Below are 19,271 nucleotides of genomic sequence, written 5' to 3' on the forward strand. Positions count from 1 at the left end.
TTTCGACTCGTCACCTATGCTGCTGCTACTGTTTACTATCTGTCACTTTATTCCTAGTTATATGTTATACAGTATATACCTCAATTACCTCGTACCCCATATCCCTGCACATCAACTCGGTACAGGTACCTCTTGTATCCAAGTTATTGTTACTCATGGTGGATCTATTATTGCATTTATTATTACTTGTTTTACTTTCTCTATTTTCTTTCTCTCCACATTGTTGAGAAGTTCCAGTAAATCCTAAACTTTTCACTGTTAGTCCACACCTGTTGTTTACGAAGCATGTGACGAATAAAATTAGATTTAACCCTCCCGTTGTCCTAGGGTCAAAATGACCCGCCACTGTGTTGAACCAACTTTATTTAATTCTTATATTTTTGGGATCATTTGTGAGAAGGAGGCAGTGAGACTTTAAAGAACGTATCACTGCCTCCTTCTCACAAATGATCCAAAAAATATAAAAATTAAATAAAGTTGGTTCAACACAGTGGCGGGTCATTTTGACCCTAGGACAAAGGGAGGGTTAATGTTGCTTCATTTGTTGGGCGGAGCGCGCGAGGACACAACTCCTCGCACACCTGTCGGCTGGACACTGGGGAGTTTATGCCAGATGATGGCGAGTGTCTTTAATGTAATCTGAGGTTGTTTTTCGGCGACTATTAGGTCAACAGAGTCACTTAAGAAGGCAAAGTGAAATTATTATACCAGGGATTCATTTAAGGAGTTTGTTGTAGCAGCGTCATAAACTTGGGACCGAATAACAACACCAAACTTTACAGCGGCAAACCCGTGCACCAAGGTGAATTCATGTAAACAAAATATAGAACGATTTTTCCCCTCTGCATTGCAACCAACTCAGATTATTGTTTACTGTACTTTAACGCCGCAATGGCTTCTCCGGGTGCCACCTCGAGCCCTTTGAGTATCCTGGCTCCCAAAACGAAGACAAAGAAGAAACATTTTGTACAGCAGAAAGTGGAGGTGTTCCGAGCCAGTGACCCTGTTCTAAGCGTCCTTATGTGGGGAGTCAATCACTCGGTACGTCGATTAAATCAATGTTTTTGTTGATGTTATTATTATTGTGTGTGTGTTCTAACAGTGTATCCACTGTCTGCAGATTAATGACCTGGTCCAGGTGCCTGTCCCCGTCATGCTGCTTCCTGATGACTTCAAAGCCAATACCAAGATCAAAGTCAACAACCATCTCTTCAACAAGTAGGCTACTATACTAGACTACGTACAGCACAATCTCTGTTTGTTAAACCAGCTCCGTAAAAAAATAGATATATTGATCCTTGCTCAAGTGGAGAGTTAACCATGTCATCTGATTATAAATCCCCTTGTTGACTCAATTGTTCCAAATTTGGCACACAATCTCTGCCAGGGCCGGCTCTAGCCTTTTGGTGGCTCTAAACACCCATTCTGCCATGGTGTGGAGATACATTTTTGCAGTTTCAAAGCTAATTTCCTGCAATTCTACACATTTTGTAAGGACTTGTGCCATGTTAATATGATATCTGAGTGAGAATGACTAACAAAATCTATGGAACTCAGGGCCTCTGGGCACATGCGCTGCGTGCCCGGTCGGTATTCCATCATAATTACTACAAGTTTTGATAGCTAGTTAGACTAACTACCAGTCTAAAAATGGTTTGCTGACATGGCTAATTGAGTGACTGTCAGTGACTGACATAACAAGAGAAAAACTGTTGATGCACAACATTTATTATTCTACTACCCCGACTGAGTTCCTAAAAAAAACAATATATATCCGAGGACCCCCGGACTGCTTATGTTGCTTATGCCTGGAACCGGCCCTGAGCTCTGCCACAAACCAATTTTCTGTTCATGCAATAATTGCATATTAGAAGATAGGTTTGTCTATGTTTATCTGAATTTCAAAGGTGAACACTACCTATGAAGCTGCATTCTGTGCAGAGATGTGAGAGGGAGTGTTTGTGGGAAACACTGACCTTAAGCATTGTTGAGAGCTTTGCAGCCTTGCAGGTTTTGTAAGAAGGAGGATTTACAGTAAAGTGCTCCTACTATTCTAAAAGAGAAAGAAATGTCCTGTGTGTGGACCATAGCAGGGATTGTTTAACCTCTGGGTGCAGCTCAGCTCACACAAACACTATGATGCTCAATGGCTAAGTAGACAGCGCAATTAGACTCACGATGACATGTCCACTGAAAGGAATGTGAAAGGCATCGGACACAGAGAGAACGTGTGTGTGTGTGTGTGTGTGTGTGTGTGTGTGTGTGTGTGTGTGTGTGTGTGACACACACACACACACACACAGATAAGTGACAGGGATAAATCTTTTTTTTTTAAATCTGTATTTCTTCTTGTATTTCTCGAAGGCCAGAGATTGTGTTGTTATTGTACAGTGGGGTCCTGCATGTTTCCTAGCAGAGACCGTAAACTATATAAACCTCAATGAGATTTAGTAGTTTTTCCAATCCTTTAATCTGGTCAGGAATTCAGGCCATGGTGAAGGATTGCTCCCACGTTACTTTGTTTGGATTCTTTTTAATTTGCACAAGAATAAGAAAGCCCTTTGAAATAATTTTGGAATGATAGGCATAGTGGTTCAGATATCATAATATCAATCAGATGTCCTCAGAAATGCCTTCCACTATTATTAATCCAATTAATATTGCAATGCTATTTTTACAGTAGCCCTTGGACTGCAAAACCTACTCAACCAAAATGGTTATTGCACAATGGCAGTTGCAACAATATAATTTATTTGAGTTTGTCCTCAGATTATTCTTCAATACATTATTCACAATATTAATCAGTTATTGCGCTCAGTTGTACAAGTTGCTCATTCTGATCCCTGTATTTAGTATGTTCTCTGCTTTCCTCCCTAAGTGGTAGTACACAGCTGAAAGCACCTGGGAGAGTGATTAGAAGCATGGTGTTCCATTTCTGAACAATGAAGTGTGAAATTCCTGCCTCAAGAAGGGAGAGGAGAGGGAAAGAGAGAGGGAGATTAGATTTGAGATTTTAGTCATTTAGCAGACGCTCTTATCCAGAGCGATTTACACGAGCAATTAGGGTCAAGGGCACATCGACAGATTTTTCACCTAGTCGGCTCGGGGATTAGAACCAGCAACCTTTCGGTTACAGGCACAACGCTCTTAACCACTAAGCTACCTGCCGCCCCAAAACAACACACAGAAAAGAGGCCAAATGATATCCATGTCCTCAGGGTTAATACCAGTAGTGTGTCAGGTCATTAAGTTGAAGTCTGGTTCTGGTGTTTCTCATGTTTGTCGAGAAGATGTAGAAATATAGTCCTAATGTTTGTGAATGTTGAATTCATATAGGCCTAACCTTATAAAACCCATAGAATTAGAATGAGTAGAAGAGGCATCCCCATTCATTCTATTTGTTAGATCAGTAATCCCAAACATAAAAAAAAATATTATAAAGCTGTAATAAACATGATCAATAGTTACACTTTTGATCTCTTATTTGTTCCTCTACAGAGAGAATCTTCCAGGACATTTCAAGTTCAAAGAGTATTGTCCACAGGTGTTCCGCAATCTCCGAGAGCGCTTTGGAATCGAGGATCTGGATTATCAGGTATGAATACCCACACACACACACCAACATGGTGAGTCTTTATAAACTCTGTGGCTTTGACGGCCTACTAGAAAGGGAGTAGGTTTGAATGCGGCAGTTTAAAATTTGCATGAGGTTGGCATAATATTTGCATGGATCAGTTGGTAGGTAAGGTCTGTGTTCACTGCATGTTCTCACATAATGGTGTCTGTTCACTTTCATTGTCACAGGTTATGTGGCATGTAATAGGGGCTCGTGTGATTTGGGGGAGAGTTGCCATTTAAAGGTGATGGAAATTTAATGGGCCGATGCCCGTTTAATCAGTCATATCCCCATTTTCTTCTAAGAGATGCATCTACCATCTGTTTTGATGGTGTGTTAGAAAAACATTTACTCCACATTAATTTACGTTTCAGTCATGAAAACATCTGTCAAAGTTAGATTTTGTGGTTAATCATCCCTTTATGTACAGAGATGTAAATGTTTTCCATAACAAAAACAAAGGAAAAGTTTGTAGGTATTATTGGTGGCTGTTGCACTTCTCTTATCCTCTCTGATTCACAGGTTTCTCTGGCCCGCAGCCCTCCAGTGAAGGACGGGGATGGCCAAGGAGTGGGGCTGCTGCTGACATCATACGACCGCACCCTGAAACTCAAACAGATCTCCAGTGAGGAAGTGGAGGACATGCACAACATCCTGTCTGAATATCACCAGGTAACAACACTGGCACCCTATTCCCATCTGGCACCCTATTCCCTTTAGTGCACAACTGTGCAACAGTGAGAGTGCAAAGCTGGTCCTGGAGACTCTGGAGATGGATGTTTAAGCTTTTGTTCGAACTCAGCATTAAAGGGATACTTCGGGATTTTGACAATGAGGCCCTTTATCTACTTCCCCAGAGTCAGATAAACTCGTGGATACCATTTTTATGTCTCTGTGTCCAGTATGAAGAAAGTTGGATGTAGTTTTGCGAGCCAATGCTAACTAGCATTAGCGCAATGACTGGAGTTCTATGGGTATCTGCTAGCATGCTATACAGCTGATTCAATTAGTGATTATTTCAATCATGTGTTTTAGTGCTGGGCTGGAACAATAGCCTGCACATCCTGTACAGTAATCTCCTATAAAGATGCAGCATCACACTTAAATTAAATAACGGCCCAGCAAAATAACGGCAATAAGCTCTTGAACACCTCACCCACATCATCCCTGGTTCTCCCTCTCCACCAGTACATAGTGACGTGTCACGGCAGCACGCTGCTGCCTCAGTTTCTGGCCATGTACCGGGTGACCGTGGAGAGTGAGGACACCTACCTCATCGTTATGAGGAACATGTTCAGCCACAGGCTCAACGTTCACAGGAAGTACGACCTCAAGGTATCGATCAATCACATTATTTTATAAAGACCTTTTTGCATCAGCAGTAGACACAAAGAAAGTCCTATACACTTTTTCAGTATATCTTTTTTAGGTTATTTTGAGTGCAACCACATTTAGTTTTTCAACTATATTACGTAACAACATTTAGCCCATATATTCAGATCACTCATCACTGTTCTAGGATGTTCCATGTTGTGGATATGAGGTATGTTAGTGGTTTGGGCTCAGGATAAAGTTTGTCTACTTACAATGATGTGGTTATATTGTGATTATGCTCTCACACAGACAGACCACTAGAGGGAACATTGGTGCCATTACCCATTCTGTTCACAGTAGTTTTGCTCAGTTCCACCATAGATGTAATTACTGGCAGTGAAGGAAAGCAACCTGGCTCTCTGCCCCGTTAGAGGAGAATAAGGCAGCCTCACAAAGTTACAGACAAACACAGGGAAACTTCATTTACACACACTGGAACATAGGTACATGGGGATGGTTCTGAAAGGTACATAGAAAGGAATAATGAATATAAACATATAGGCTACAATGACTATAGCAGAGTAACAAATGGGTATGAATGAGCTTCAACAGTGTAATGGCATAGAACTGAAATACCACAATATGAAGGATGGTATATGATAATACACTGCAATGATGAGCAATAGCAACTAGAGCTAAGAACTGTATATGATAATAGATATAGTAGGCTATTACACAGTAATGCACAACAACAAAGACTAATCGACCAGTAGATGGTGAATGCTATTACATTTACACTTATGTCATTTAGCAGACGCTCTTATCCAGAGCGACTTACAGGAGCAATTAGGGTTAAGTGCCTTGCTAAAGGGCACATCGACAGATTTTTCACCTAGTATTACACAGTAATACAATGTAACCAAAGGACTTTTACAAGTATCAAATAGATAGTAAATAGGAAACAGTAAATAGCCACTACTAATTGCAGATAATACCAACAACAACAAAAATAACAAGGAGGAACACAGCTACTTCAGCACAAACTGCAACGATAACAACGATAAGAACAACTTACCTTGTTTAGGCATCCCATACAGAGCCTTCAGAATGTAATCACACCCCTTGACTTTTTCCACATTTGGTTGTGTTACAGCCTGAATAGAAAATGTATTACATAGCGATTTTTTTTGGTCACTGGCCTACACACAATAGCCCATAATGTCAGTGGAATTATGTTTTTAGAAATTTTTACAAATTAATTAAAAATGAAAAGCTGAAATGTCTTGAGTCAATAAGTATTCAACCCCTTTGTTATGGCAAGCCTAAATAAGTTCAGGGGTAAAAATGTGCATAACAAGTCACATAATATTGTCACAAATGGCACACTATTCCCTTTTATAGTGCACAAATTTTGACAGAGCTCTGAACAGGATTATGGCTCTAGGCAGAAGCTTTGCTTTGGCGTTTCTGATTTATTCTACAATTCAAACATTCCACCTACACCGAAAGACGTGGATGGAATTCTTCACTTTTATAGTGTGAACTTCGGCCATGAACAAATTTACCGGCACCTGATATCACCTTTCCTACGGGAACAGCTGAGCCGCTCTGCGAATGTACACAGGAAACGCCGCAGCGCAGCTGAGACCGGTGTCAACCCCAACAAGCTGCTTGTTATTTTCAGTCTGCTACTCTGTGGCGATGTACACCCCTGTCCTGAAACAAACACCACAAAGCAAGCTAAAAAGCTATGCCCAAACTGCGGTAAGACCATAAGGAAGAATTAAAAAGCGGTGGCTTGCGACATTTGTGATTTGTTTGTTCACATAAAGTGTGGAGCTATCCAACCCTTGTCATATGATGAAGCTGTAAAGTTTCAAAATAACATTTCGCTTGTTTGCAATATATGCTGTTTAAATATGGTGCCGAACATTGGGATGATGGACACAAGCAGGGATGATGAGTGCAATCTAGATGAGATAGTCGATGTATCAGCAGTGGGCACAGAAAATAACATGTTTGACTGTTTCAAGCGGAGAGGACTTAACTTCATCCATGTGAACGCACGGAGCCTGCTGCCGAAATTAGAGGAATTAAAACTCATTGCTTCTAACACACGGGCTGCAGTAGTTGCTGCGACTGAGACATGGCTCGATGGGTCAATTGAGGACAACGAGGTTGAGCTACCAGGTTATAGCATTCATAGAATTGACCGAAACGGTGGTGGCGTGTGTGTTTTTACTAGGAATTATGTGCATTTTAACCCTAGTTTGGATCTGAAAATGGATGGTCTTGAAGCTGCATGGGTAGATATACTTCTTCCTAAATGTCATCCTATTCTTGTTGGTGTGTGCTATCGGCCTCCTAAGCAGAATAATTTATATGATTTACTTGAATCGAATTGCTGTGATCACAATGTATTTTCTGATAGGGAATGTATTCTGCTTGGCGATTTTAATACAAATGTGCAGTTATCACCCAGTAAATGCCATGTATAACTTTAATCAGTTATTTGGACTAAAACAACTGATTGTTGAGCCAACCCGGGTGTGTATTGACAGTAAATCAACTTTGGATTTGATTATTGTATCAGACCAAGAGAACGTCTGTCAGTCAGGAGTCTTAAATATTGGTTTTAGTGATCATATGGTAACCTACTGTACCCGTAAGAAATCAAAATGCTACTTGAGCCAGGTAATGACTACATGAACGTACGGTCTATGAAATAATACTCAAAGGAACATTTTGTAGAAGTACTTGGAATTTTGGATTGGTCTCATGTACTAAACTGTGATGATGTTGATCAAGCTTGGTATATTTTTAAAGATCTGTTTCTGTCTGCACTCGAATCTCTGGCTCCAATTTAAACAAAATCGAATCAAACAGCGGTCAGGGAAATGGAACAGGGATTGCTACCAGGCCAAATTCAGAACGACAAATCTACAACAAAATGATGATGGTTATATTAACTGTAGAAATCAGGCAAGAAACAAAATGGATAAGGCCAAATCCCAACATTACATAGACGCTGTTAATGACAACTTACATCAGCCTCGTAAACTGTGGAACATTTTAAAGGACATTGGCTCAAAAACTCCCCATAAGGTAATATTCCTGTAGTATTGGCCTGGATATTGAGGATGTGTTATGATATGACCAGGCAAAGGTTGCAAATTATTTGAACAAATTTTTTACCACTATAGCCTCATCTCTGGTTAAGAAGTTACCGACCTGCTCTGGACACTATGGCCAGTCTTTCATTACGAACATTTACCATAGCAAAGGTATCACAAATTATTTGTTTGAGCTGTGCATGGTAACAGAGGATAAAGTTTCCAATCTACTATGCTTAATGACCACAAACAAAGCAACTGGGCCGGATAACCTTCCTGCAAGATTCATAAAGAATAGTGCTTGTGTCACTGCTAAAATGATAATGCATATTGTAAACCTTAGTAGTGGTACATTTCCCAATGATCTCAAAACAGCCCGGGTGGTTCCGCTCCACAAGAAGAGCAGTAAAACAAATGTGGGAAACTACAGGCCTGTGTTGATCCTCAGCACCTTATCCAAAGTTGTTGAGAGATTCGTTTTTAATAAGCTTGAGGGATACCTTCTCCAGCACAAACTTCTTTATGAACTCCAATCTGGCTTTAGAACAGCTCATTCCACTGATACTTGCCATATCCACCTTTTTTGACCACATCAAGAAGGAAAGTGAGAAGGGGAACTATACAGGTATGGTCATGTTAGACTTGCAGACAGCTTTTGACACTGTGGACCATGATATTCTCCTGATGAAACTGAAATGCATGGGTCTAAATGATTTAGCAGTGAATTGGTTTAGGTCTTATCTGACCAACAGAACACAAGTATGTAATGTTGGTGATGTTCTGTCAGAGGCCAAATAAATATCCTGTGGAGTACCGCAGGGATCAAATTTAGGTTAATCGTATATATGTTAATGATATGCCAGATACAGTAAAGTGCAAACTCCTGCTTTATGCTGAAGACTCAGCCATACTGGCATCAGGGAAGGATACATTTTACATAGAGGAGACCCTGAGTAAGGAATTGCATTTTGTTAGAGATTGGTTGACTGACAACATTGTTGCTACATTTGGGAAAAACTGAATCGATTTTGTTTGGAACAAAACGTAGATTGCTTAGGGCTGACAAGATAAAGGTAAACTGTGCAGGCAAGGAGATTGAATCTAAAACAAGTGTAACTTATCTTAGTGTGTCCGTAGATCAATCCCTTAATGGAGACTTGATTGCTGCTAAAATTATTTCTAAAATGGCGAACAAATTGAAATGTTTATATCATAACACTAGATATTTTAACATCAAAGTTAAGAAACTGCTTGTCTCAACCTTGATTCAGTGTCATTTTGATTATGCCTGCTCTGCTTGGTAAAGTGGGCTATCAAAAAAGCTGAAAAAGAGAATGCAGGTCATGCAAAATAATGTTATCAGGTATATGCTGAATGTCCCCCTAGGACCCACATAGGGGTACAGGAGTTCCGGGAGGTGGGCTTGTTGCCTTTGGAGTCCAGAATGGACCAACTTAAACTTAATCATATGTTTGACATCTTAAATGATCGTGCCCCAGGTTATATGAAAAACCACATTGATATGGTCTTTAACCAACACAGTTACAATACTAGAGCTAGTGTTATGTCTTGTAAAATCCCAAGAGTAAACAGTATTGCAAGGAGCACATTTTTCTATACCGGCATTTGTCTATGGAATAGCCTCCCCTTGGAGATCAAGCAAAGAAAAAGTAGAAATAGCTTTAAAAAGCAGGTAAAGGTTTTCATTTGGACAAGGTTGTCTAAGTAAGAGAAACCACTCCACTGCCCCCTACTGCTGGTCAGGTGTATTTATTTGAATGATAGGGATGATGTGCAATGAATAGATTGTTTTAATGTGAAATTAAAATGGCTGATTTTTAAGGTTAGGGAAAAGTGCAGTGAATAGTGCCCTTTTTTAGGATGTCAATATAAATGAATGTATTTATGGTTGTTTGTAATTTTGTCTTGCCTTTTAATCATTATGTGTTAGTGTTTTTACCATCGAGGACCATTTTGGAAACAAGCGTTTTAATTAATACTTTCAAGTGATATCCTCTGGGTCCACATTGTACATTTTGTTGTATATGTCTGTTACCCTAAATAAATTCAATTCAATGGACTCACTCTGTGTGCAATAATAGTGTTTAACATGATTTTTTAATGACTACCTCATCTCTTTCCCCCACGCATACAATTATCTTTAAGGTCCCTCAGTGGAGCAGTGAATTTTAAACACAGATTCAACCACAAAGACCAGGGAAGTTTTCCAATGCCTCACAAAGAAGTGCACCCATTGGTAGATGGGTAAAAAAGCAGACATTGAATATCCTTTTCGGCATGGTGAAGTTATTAGTCAAACTTTGGATGGTGTATCAATACACCCAGTCACTACAAAGGCGTCCTTCCTAACTGAGTTGCCAGACAGGAAGGAAACCACTCAGGGATTTCACCATGAGGCCAAAGGTGACTTTAAAACAGTTTGAGTTTAATGGCTGTGATAGGAGAAATCTGACAATGGATCAACAACATTGTAGTTACTCCACAATACTAACCTAATTGACAGAGTGAAAAGAAGGAAGCTTGTACAGAATACAAATATTCCAAAACATGCATCCTGTTTGCAACAAGGCACTAAAGTAATACTGCAAAGACTGTGGCAAAGCAATTAACTTTTTGTCCTGAATACAAATTGTTATATTTGGGGCAAATCCACTCTCCATATTTTCAAGCATAGTGGTGGCTGCATGTTATGGGTATGCTTGTAATTGTTAAGGACTGGGGAGTTTTTCAGCATAGAAAAGGAACAGAATGGAGCACAGGCAAAATCCTAGAGGAAAACCTGGTTCAGTCTGCCTTCCACCAGACATTGGGAGATTAATTCACCTTTCAGCAGGACAATAAGCTAAAACACAAGGCCAAATTCTACAGTGGAGTTGCTTATCAAGAAAACAGTGAATGTTCCTGAGTAGCCAAGTTACAGTTTTGACTTAAATCTGCTTGAACATTAAAAAAATTAAATAATGGGCAAACATTTTAGTCATTTAGCAGACGCTCTTATCCAGAGCGACTTACAGTTAGTGAGTGCATACATTTTTCATACTTGCCCCCCGTGGGAATCGAACCCACAACCCTGGTGTTGCAAGTGCCATGTTCTACCAACTGAGCTACAGGAGGCCAAACGTCGACAATCCAGGTGTGGAAAGCTCTTAAGAGACTTACAGCTGTAATGGCTGCCAAAGGTGATTTTAACATGTATTGATTGATTTCAGGGGGTTGAGTACTTATCTAACTATTATATTAGTGTTTTATTTTTCATAAATGTTTTACAAATGTTAGAATTTTTATTCCACTTTGACATTACAGATTATTTTGTGTAAATCGTTAACAACAAATGACAATTAAATAAAATTTTGTCCCACTTTGAACACAATAACATGTGGAAAAAGTTGAGGGGTGTGACTTTCTGAAGGCACTGTAACTCCCTCACGATCTCACACTGGAATAACACTGGCCGGGTCCAGGACGTATTTATACCCTTACCAGAGCGTGCAACGGAACTGTCTGACCAGTACAGGGTTAGCAAGGAGCATCTGACCAATCAGAGAATGTGAGATAAGTGTATGGACAGAGTGTGACACGCATGGGGAGAGTCTGATTTGCTAGAGCCACGAGCTGGAGGTGATTCTAAATCTCTCACTTGAGAGGGAGAGCCAGTCTTTGCGGCGCCAGCCAGATGTAAATAAGTAACACACGCTGGACAATAGTCCTACAATGCCCTCGGCAGTAACATTCGTAACAGGCAGGTTTTTAAACAGAATTTGTTATTTTATCAGGGGTCCCTGGTGTCCCGTGAAGCAAGTTTAAAGGAAAAGGTAAGATCATAGCAAAATCTCTAAATTATTTCTTTTCAAGAGTGATTTGTGGGATATTTTGACTTTATCAACAAAAAGCTGGCACCATGTAGATCTAAATTGGTTCTCTTATTGACTTTCTCCCTCCCCTCTTTCTCATTGTGTTTTCAGGAGAAAGAGTTGCCCACGTACAAAGATGTGGACTTCAGGAATAACATGCAGAAGGTTTATGTGAGTGAGGAGGAGAAGGAGAGGATCATGGACAAGCTCAACAGAGACGTGGAGGTGAGTGTCAGAGACATGGCACAGCATCAGTTGCACAGTAATACAATATGCATCAGTACAGAGTGGCTGGCTGGGAGGGATGCCCCAGTGTGTGTTGAGAGGGAGGAAAGATGTACAGACAAATGTGACTGATCTTTTGTAAGTGGCTATCTGTACTGTTTGTCTTTTCTTCTGTGTGTGTGTGTCTGTCTCCCTCTGTCTCTCTCTCTCTTTCTCTCTCCAGTTCCTGGTGCGTCTGAGGATCATGGACTACAGCCTGCTGCTGGGGATCCACGATGTGGGCCGGGCGGAGGAGGAGGAGATGGAGGAGGAGTCGTATGATGATTATGATGCGGAGGACGAGGAGGAGGAGAACAGCCTGACTCCTGCCGCTGTTCCTGCTGTGGGCTCCTATGGCACCTCCCCTGAGGGCATTGCTGGCTACATGAACTCCTTTAAACCCCTGGGGCCCGGGGAGTTTGACCCTTATGTAGACGTCTACGCCATTCAGAGTGCTGTGGGTGAGTCCCCATAGAGATCCTACAATTCACTTCTAGAATTAAAGTTTTCCCGACCAAGATGACAGATATATAGGCATATTTCTAGGATGACAATTTCCTTTCTAGTGTTCTATTTAGTTTCTGTGTTCTATTTAATTCTGAGTCCCAACAAGTGAATATTGTAGCTGAACAGAACAATGATTCAAAGAGGATGGTTTCTTTTTTGATGTCTTGGATGTTTTGTATGGTCATTGATGATCTAACTTTTGGATACATTGACTTATACCATGGCATTGTTGAATACTCATTTCTGATTGGCTTGAAGGGCATTCTAGAGCGTGAATTATTTCCTTTCCTACAATGGATGGATCTAATCCCGAATGCTGATTGGTTAATCTCATTCTAGCCGGTGTCTATTCCACGAGTTACACCGGCTAAATCTATGACGTTAAAATGCCAGTTTACTCTGTCTCATCAGCCCAGCCAGACAATTTATAAACTTGATAATCATTATAAAAAGCATCTAGACATTATCTCACATTTCTTTTAGACTAACATTTAGTTTTCAACAGCAGACATTTGTATAAACCTTGCTGTCTGTCTCTCCGACATTTGCAACATTGTTTCAATATTCAAGTTCGATCTCCAGCCATCCCATAGTAATGAATGTGTCGGGAGTCGGGACAAGACAGACAGACAGGCAGGCACCGTTTCTCAGCCAGCCGAAATCATGGATCAGCTGGCATTATTTTTATGTATATATACAAAGAAAGGTCAGTTGAAAAAAGGTAAAACGAAACGAAGTGCAGCTAGTTTGCAGTCTTTCCAGCTTCAGTTTGAAGTGATTGTGTTAGCTATGTAGTTGGCTAGCTCCTCTGAATAACAGTGTCCTGACGAGAGAGTACATTTTCTATGCCAGGTGAAGTCGCACCTCATTAGCTCATTCTTATGGCTGTATCTAAATAAATGTCACTAGAAAACAGCTTATGCAAATGCACCTACTGTTGTTATTCTGGCTGCACTGTTTGACGTGACTGTAAGTTAGCCGTAGTTGGCTAGCTAGCAAGCAAGGGATAAGAACGTTGCAATCCAGTATGGCAATGGAACATTTACAACGTATGACTGGGTCACGTCCATAGATACAGAACAAAAAGACTGAACGACTGGGTCGCGTCTCTGCCAACCGAACCGATAGAACGAACGACCAGCCGGCTTGGGTAGCAACCCTAGATTTGTGTCGGGACTATATCTTGTGGAAGGATGAAATAGTATGAATAAATATGTCAATCATTATTTGAATATGTTGGTAACCCGTTGTATAAAAGTGATAATGCACTCGAAGCCGGTGTTTGGAGGATATATTGGCACGGTTTGCCGACTTCGTCTCGGGCTTATAAAACCTATGCCAATATATCCTCCAAACACCGGCTTCTCAGGCATTATCACTTATATAACACACGGTATATTAGTTCGGTACAATTCAATGCTCTATGTTTGAGCTGCTTTTGAAAGCAAAAGTTGAATTGAAAACATTATTGGCCTTGTTGAATTAGATTTTCATAATAGAAAACTAGGATTGATAGTTCGGTTAGCTAAACTAGCAAGTCTGTTTGTTTGGTTACTAAGGCAACTACTGTCGCTATCTAGTGAACTTGCTAGCTACTTCAGTAGATGTTGAACACATTTCTAGCGGCAGGGTCATTCCTAATATGCAGTTACTTTTCTGTCCCCAGGAAATATCAGTTCTTATTTAGTGTAAAATGTGGATTCCAAAAGGCTTTAAATATAAGGTCAGGTGTCCTTTACCTTAAAAACACCAAAATACGGATCCTGAAAGGGAATTTTATGTATTTTAAACACTTTTTGTCAGTGGATGTAGGCGTTTTTGCCATGTCTCCAGGTGTTATTTATCAATTTCCACAAGAAATATAAGCCATAAAATCATAAAATGTAAAAAATCTTTCATTATTTTATAGTCCTAGTTAGTCTCTTTCATCAATAGTTTTTTTGCATGAATATTGTATTTATTATTATTTTATTTAAGATTTTCTGTGTGTCCCTGATATCACTTTCCACCCTGTTAGTTTGTTGTAATTCTCCATTTAAGTAAACATCCCCTTCCTACAATGACACCACATTCAGGAAGTGTCATAATTTCTTTGGTGGGAAAGCTATGGTGCAAAACTATATAACTACAAACACTCAGTTGTATCTATTTTTCCATGTTTTATGTTGTCTATGTCCCTAACGACTGGAACGAGCTGCAAAAAAACACTAAAACTGGACAGTTTTATCTCCGTCTCTTCATTCAAAGACTCAATCATGGACACTCTTACTGACAGTTGTGGCTGCTTCGCGTGATGGATTGTTGTCTCTACCTTGCCTTTGTTGTTGTCTGTGCCCAATAATGTTTGTACCATGTTTTGTACTGCTACCATGTTGTGCTGTTGCCATGTTGTGTTGCTACCATGCTGAGTTGTCATGTGTTGCTGCCATGCTATGTTGCTGTCTTAGGTCTCTCTTTATGTAGTGTTGTGATGTGTCTCTTGTCGTGATGTGTGTTTTGTCCTATATACAGTGGGGAAAAAAAGTATTTAGTCAGCCACCAATTGTGCAAGTTCTCCCACTTAAAAAGATGAGAGAGGCCTGTAATTTTCATCATAGGTACACGTCAACTATGACAGACAAATTGAGAAAAGAAAATCCAGAAAATCACATTGTAGGATTTTTAATGAATTTATTTGCAAATTATGGTGGAAAATAAGTATTTGGTCACCTACAAACAAGCAAGATGTCTGGCTCTCACAGACCTGTAACTTCTTCTTTAAGAGGCTCCTCTGTCCTCCACTCGTTACCTGTATTAATGGCACCTGTTTGAACTTGTTATCAGTATAAAAGACACCTTTCCACAACCTCAAACAGTCACACTCCAAACTCCACTATGGCCAAGACCAAAGAGCTGTCAAAGGACACCAGAAACAAAATTGTAGACCTGCACCAGGCTGGGAAGACTGAATCTGCAATAGGTAAGCAGCTTGGTTTGAAGAAATCAACTGTGGGAGCAATTATTAGGAAATGGAAGACATACAAGACCACTGATAATCTCCCTCGATCTGGGGCTCCACGCAAGATCTCACCCCGTGGGGTCAAAATGATCACAAGAACGGTGAGCAAAAATCCCAGAACCACACGGGGGACCTAGTGAATGACCTGCAGAGAGCTGGGACCAAAGTAACAAAGCCTACCATCAGTAACACACTACGCCGCCAGGGACTCAAATCCTGCAGTGCTAGACGTGTCCCCCTGCTTAAGCCAGTACATGTCCAGGCCCGTCTGAAGTTTGCTAGAGTGCATCCAGAAGAGGATTGGGAGAATGTCATATGGTCAGATGAAACCAAAATATAACTTTTTGGTAAAAACTCAACTCGTTGTGTTTGGAGGACAAAGAATGCTGAGTTGCATCCAAAGAACACCATACCTACTGTGAAGCATGGGAGTGAAAACATCATACTTTGGGGCTGTTTTTCTGCAAAGGGACCAGGACGACTGATCCGTGTAAAGGAAAGAATGAATGGGGCCATGTATCGTGATATTTTGAGTGAAAACCTCCTTCCATCAGCAAGGGCATTGAAGATGAAACGTGGCTGGGTCTTTCAGCATGACAATGATCCCAAACACACCGCCCGGGCAACGAAGGAGTGGCTTCGTAAGAAGCATTTCAAGGTCCTGGAGTCTCCAGATCTCAACCCCATAGAAAATCTTTGGAGGGAGTTGAAAGTCCGTGTTGCCCAGCGACAGCCCCAAAACATCACTGCTCTAGAGGAGATCTGCATGGAGGAATGGGCCAAAATACCAGCAACAGTGTGTGAAAACCTTGTGAAGACTTACAGAAAACGTTTGACCTGTGTCATTGCCAACAAAGGGTATATAACAAAGTATTGAGAAACTTTTGTTATTGACCAAATACTTATTTTCCACCATAATTTGCAAATAAATTCATTAAAAACCCTACAATGTGATTTTCTGGATTTTTTTTCCTCATTTTGTCTGTCATAGTTGACGTGTACCTATGATGAAAATTACAGGCCTCTCTCATCTTTTTAAGTGGGAGAACTTGCACAATTGGTGGCTGACTAAATACTTTTTTTCCCCACTGTATATATATATTTTGTCCCCGTCCACGCAGGAGGCCTTTTGCCTTTTGGTAGGCCGTCATTGTAAATAAGAATTTGTTCTTAACTGAATTAAATAAATACAAATAAATATCCACCCTGTTAGGCTAAATTATAGAGAACATAAAAAAAAAATCTAAATGTTAAAATATGTTGATAGAGATGTTAAGATCCTGTTCAAGTGTTCACCATTATGCTAGCTCAAACTTGCTCACTCACAGAGCTATGGCTAATTTAGGCTCAACGTTACTGTGGGTTCCACCCTGTCAGGATAATGTGCCTAACAAATTTGAAAATGCACCCAAAAATGTAAGTGCCTGAGCTTGACCAATATGTTTTTCTGAAAGTCAAATGTCATTTTTCTGATAGAATACAAAACAAAAAGGTAAAATAAAATAAAAAAAATCCTAAAGTTTTGAGGTCCAAATGGCACCGCATTGTAGAAATGACCCGGCAAATGAACACATTTCTAGCGGCAAATGTGTTAAATTATAGCCATGGTATAAAAGGGATAATCAACTCGTGGCTCCATGCGTTCTTTGGAAAAGAATGCAGCTCCTTCCACGTCATTCATTATTTTCCATAGATCGCATAGCCTCTTGTTGATTATCCCTTAGACACAGTGATGATGAATAATGAACTTGTGGGCACAATGGGTACAATCCTAACCTGAGATACCCATGACTTACTTACTTGATACTGCATCAACGTGTCAATGAGAGATTTGTGTGAAAATGTATCATGTGCATCCAAATCCAGTTAGGATTTGTCTCGTACTGTATTAAGCCGTATACAGTACAGTAGCTACATGTATACCTAACAGTCAGTAGGGGAGTGATGATCATCCATCCACTGTGTGATAGCCTATTACTCACTGTCTTGCTGCTGTAGGTGCACCCCAGAGGGAAGTGTACTTCATGGGTCTGATTGACGTCCTGACCCACTATGACACCAAGAAGAAAGCCGCTCGTGCTGCCAAGACCGTCAAACACGGGGTGAGTGACACACTGATGTGTGCATGCGTGCAAAAGAGTTGTGAGTATAAATTCTGAACTGTACTTTAGAACCTTTTAGGGGTTAGGAAATACCCACATTTATCTATTTGTTTTCAAGATGTCTTCACTATCTGAAAAGTTAAAGTTCTTATTGTTGTTGGTTTATCAATATCTGTATTTGTTTGATATGTTGTGTTTTTGTGATTCCTAGTCTGGAGCAGAAATCTCCACCGTTCACCCTGAGCAGTATGCCAAGAGGTTCCGTGAGTTCATTGCTAAGATCTTTGTCTAGCACACAGCTACAGCTACAGAACCATGGCCGACTCAATACGAAAACACTCCCCATTTACTACCTTGTTGTTACAATTCATTATCCGACAGATACTGTATGTATATTTGATTCTAATATTTAACTATATCTGCCTTTTGATTTCATGAATCAATTCAAGTAGATGTTTTTGTATATAGATAACTACAGAGCAAATATACAGTATATTAACTAAGAAATATACTGTTTTTAAAAGAGCTATTTATTTAATTGAAGTTAAAAAAGACTCTTGGTACTAGCTTTGTTACCTGTGGCACACGAGAGAAACATCATCGTCACATGCCTCGAGTTCTGGTTTTCTGGAATTTTGGAGACCTGGCAGAGTTCTATTCTCTGTGGAAGTCTGACAACCGAGTGCGTTTTAATGGCTTCCGTGACAATGGGAAGAGAGAGCATTGTCTTTGTGGCATGCTTTTCCAGCTGATTTTCCGACTGGATGGAGGAACAAAAGGACAGAGTGACCGTGGCAATGGCTGTTAATTTGTGGACACATACTGGACTGATATTTTAGAAAGACTGATCGATGTCCTTCTTTGCCTAGATTTCCTTAAGTCAAAACAAGGTGAAGAAATGCCTTGATTTCTTTTCAAATCACTGATGTACAGTGGGGAAAAAAAGTATTTAGTCAGCCACCAATTGTGCAAGTTCTCCCACTTAAAAAGATGAGAGAGGCCTGTAATTTTCATCATAGGTACACGTCAACTATGACAGACAAAATGAGGAAAAAAAATCCAGAAAAACACATTGTAGGATTTTTTATGAATTTATTTGCAAATTATGGTGGAAAATAAGTATTTGGTCACCTACAAACAAGCAAGATTTCTGGCTCTCACAGACCTGTAACTTCTTCTTTAAGAGGCTCCTCTGTCCTCCACTCGTTACCTGTATTAATGGCACCTGTTTGAACTTGTTATCAGTATAAAAGACACCTGTCCACAACCTCAAACAGTCACACTCCAAACTCCACTATGGCCAAGATCAAAGAGCTGTCAAAGGACACCAGAAACAAAATTGTAGACCTGCACCAGGCTGGGAAGACTGAATCTGCAATAGGTAAGCAGCTTGGTTTGAAGAAATCAACTGTGGGAGCAATTATTAGGAAATGGAAGACATACAAGACCACTGATAATCTCCCTCGATCTGGGGCTCCACGCAAA

At 40.2% G+C, this 19,271-nt stretch overlaps 1 protein-coding gene across 1 annotated transcript; it reads left to right on the forward strand.

Moving 5' to 3' along the window:
* The first annotated feature begins 624 nt into the window (after positions 1-624).
* LOC121575908 (phosphatidylinositol 5-phosphate 4-kinase type-2 gamma-like) lies at positions 625-18,677 on the forward strand. The gene is made up of 10 exons (XM_041889202.1): positions 625-1,041; positions 1,121-1,218; positions 3,499-3,595; positions 4,139-4,288; positions 4,805-4,951; positions 11,838-11,876; positions 12,027-12,140; positions 12,364-12,640; positions 17,683-17,786; positions 17,998-18,677. Exons 1-10 carry the CDS (start codon positions 892-894, stop codon positions 18,076-18,078), a joined length of 1,257 nt encoding a protein of 418 aa, XP_041745136.1. The 5' UTR covers positions 625-891; the 3' UTR covers positions 18,079-18,677.
* The last annotated feature ends 594 nt before the right edge of the window (positions 18,678-19,271 follow it).

This window comes from Coregonus clupeaformis, chromosome 10 (assembly GCF_020615455.1).
Source record: "Coregonus clupeaformis isolate EN_2021a chromosome 10, ASM2061545v1, whole genome shotgun sequence".
Classification (NCBI taxonomy): Eukaryota; Metazoa; Chordata; class Actinopteri; order Salmoniformes; family Salmonidae; genus Coregonus; species Coregonus clupeaformis.

Excerpts from the sequence above, each read along its gene's own strand:
- LOC121575908 (XM_041889202.1), top strand. The coding sequence starts at position 892 with ATGGCTTCTCCGGGTGCCACCTCGAGCCCTTTGAGTATCCTGGCTCCC. Across the intron at positions 4,952-11,837 it reads ACAGGAAGTACGACCTCAAG|GGGTCCCTGGTGTCCCGTGA; the intron begins GTATCGATCAAT and ends TTATTTTATCAG. Across the intron at positions 11,877-12,026 it reads AAGCAAGTTTAAAGGAAAAG|GAGAAAGAGTTGCCCACGTA; the intron begins GTAAGATCATAG and ends TTGTGTTTTCAG.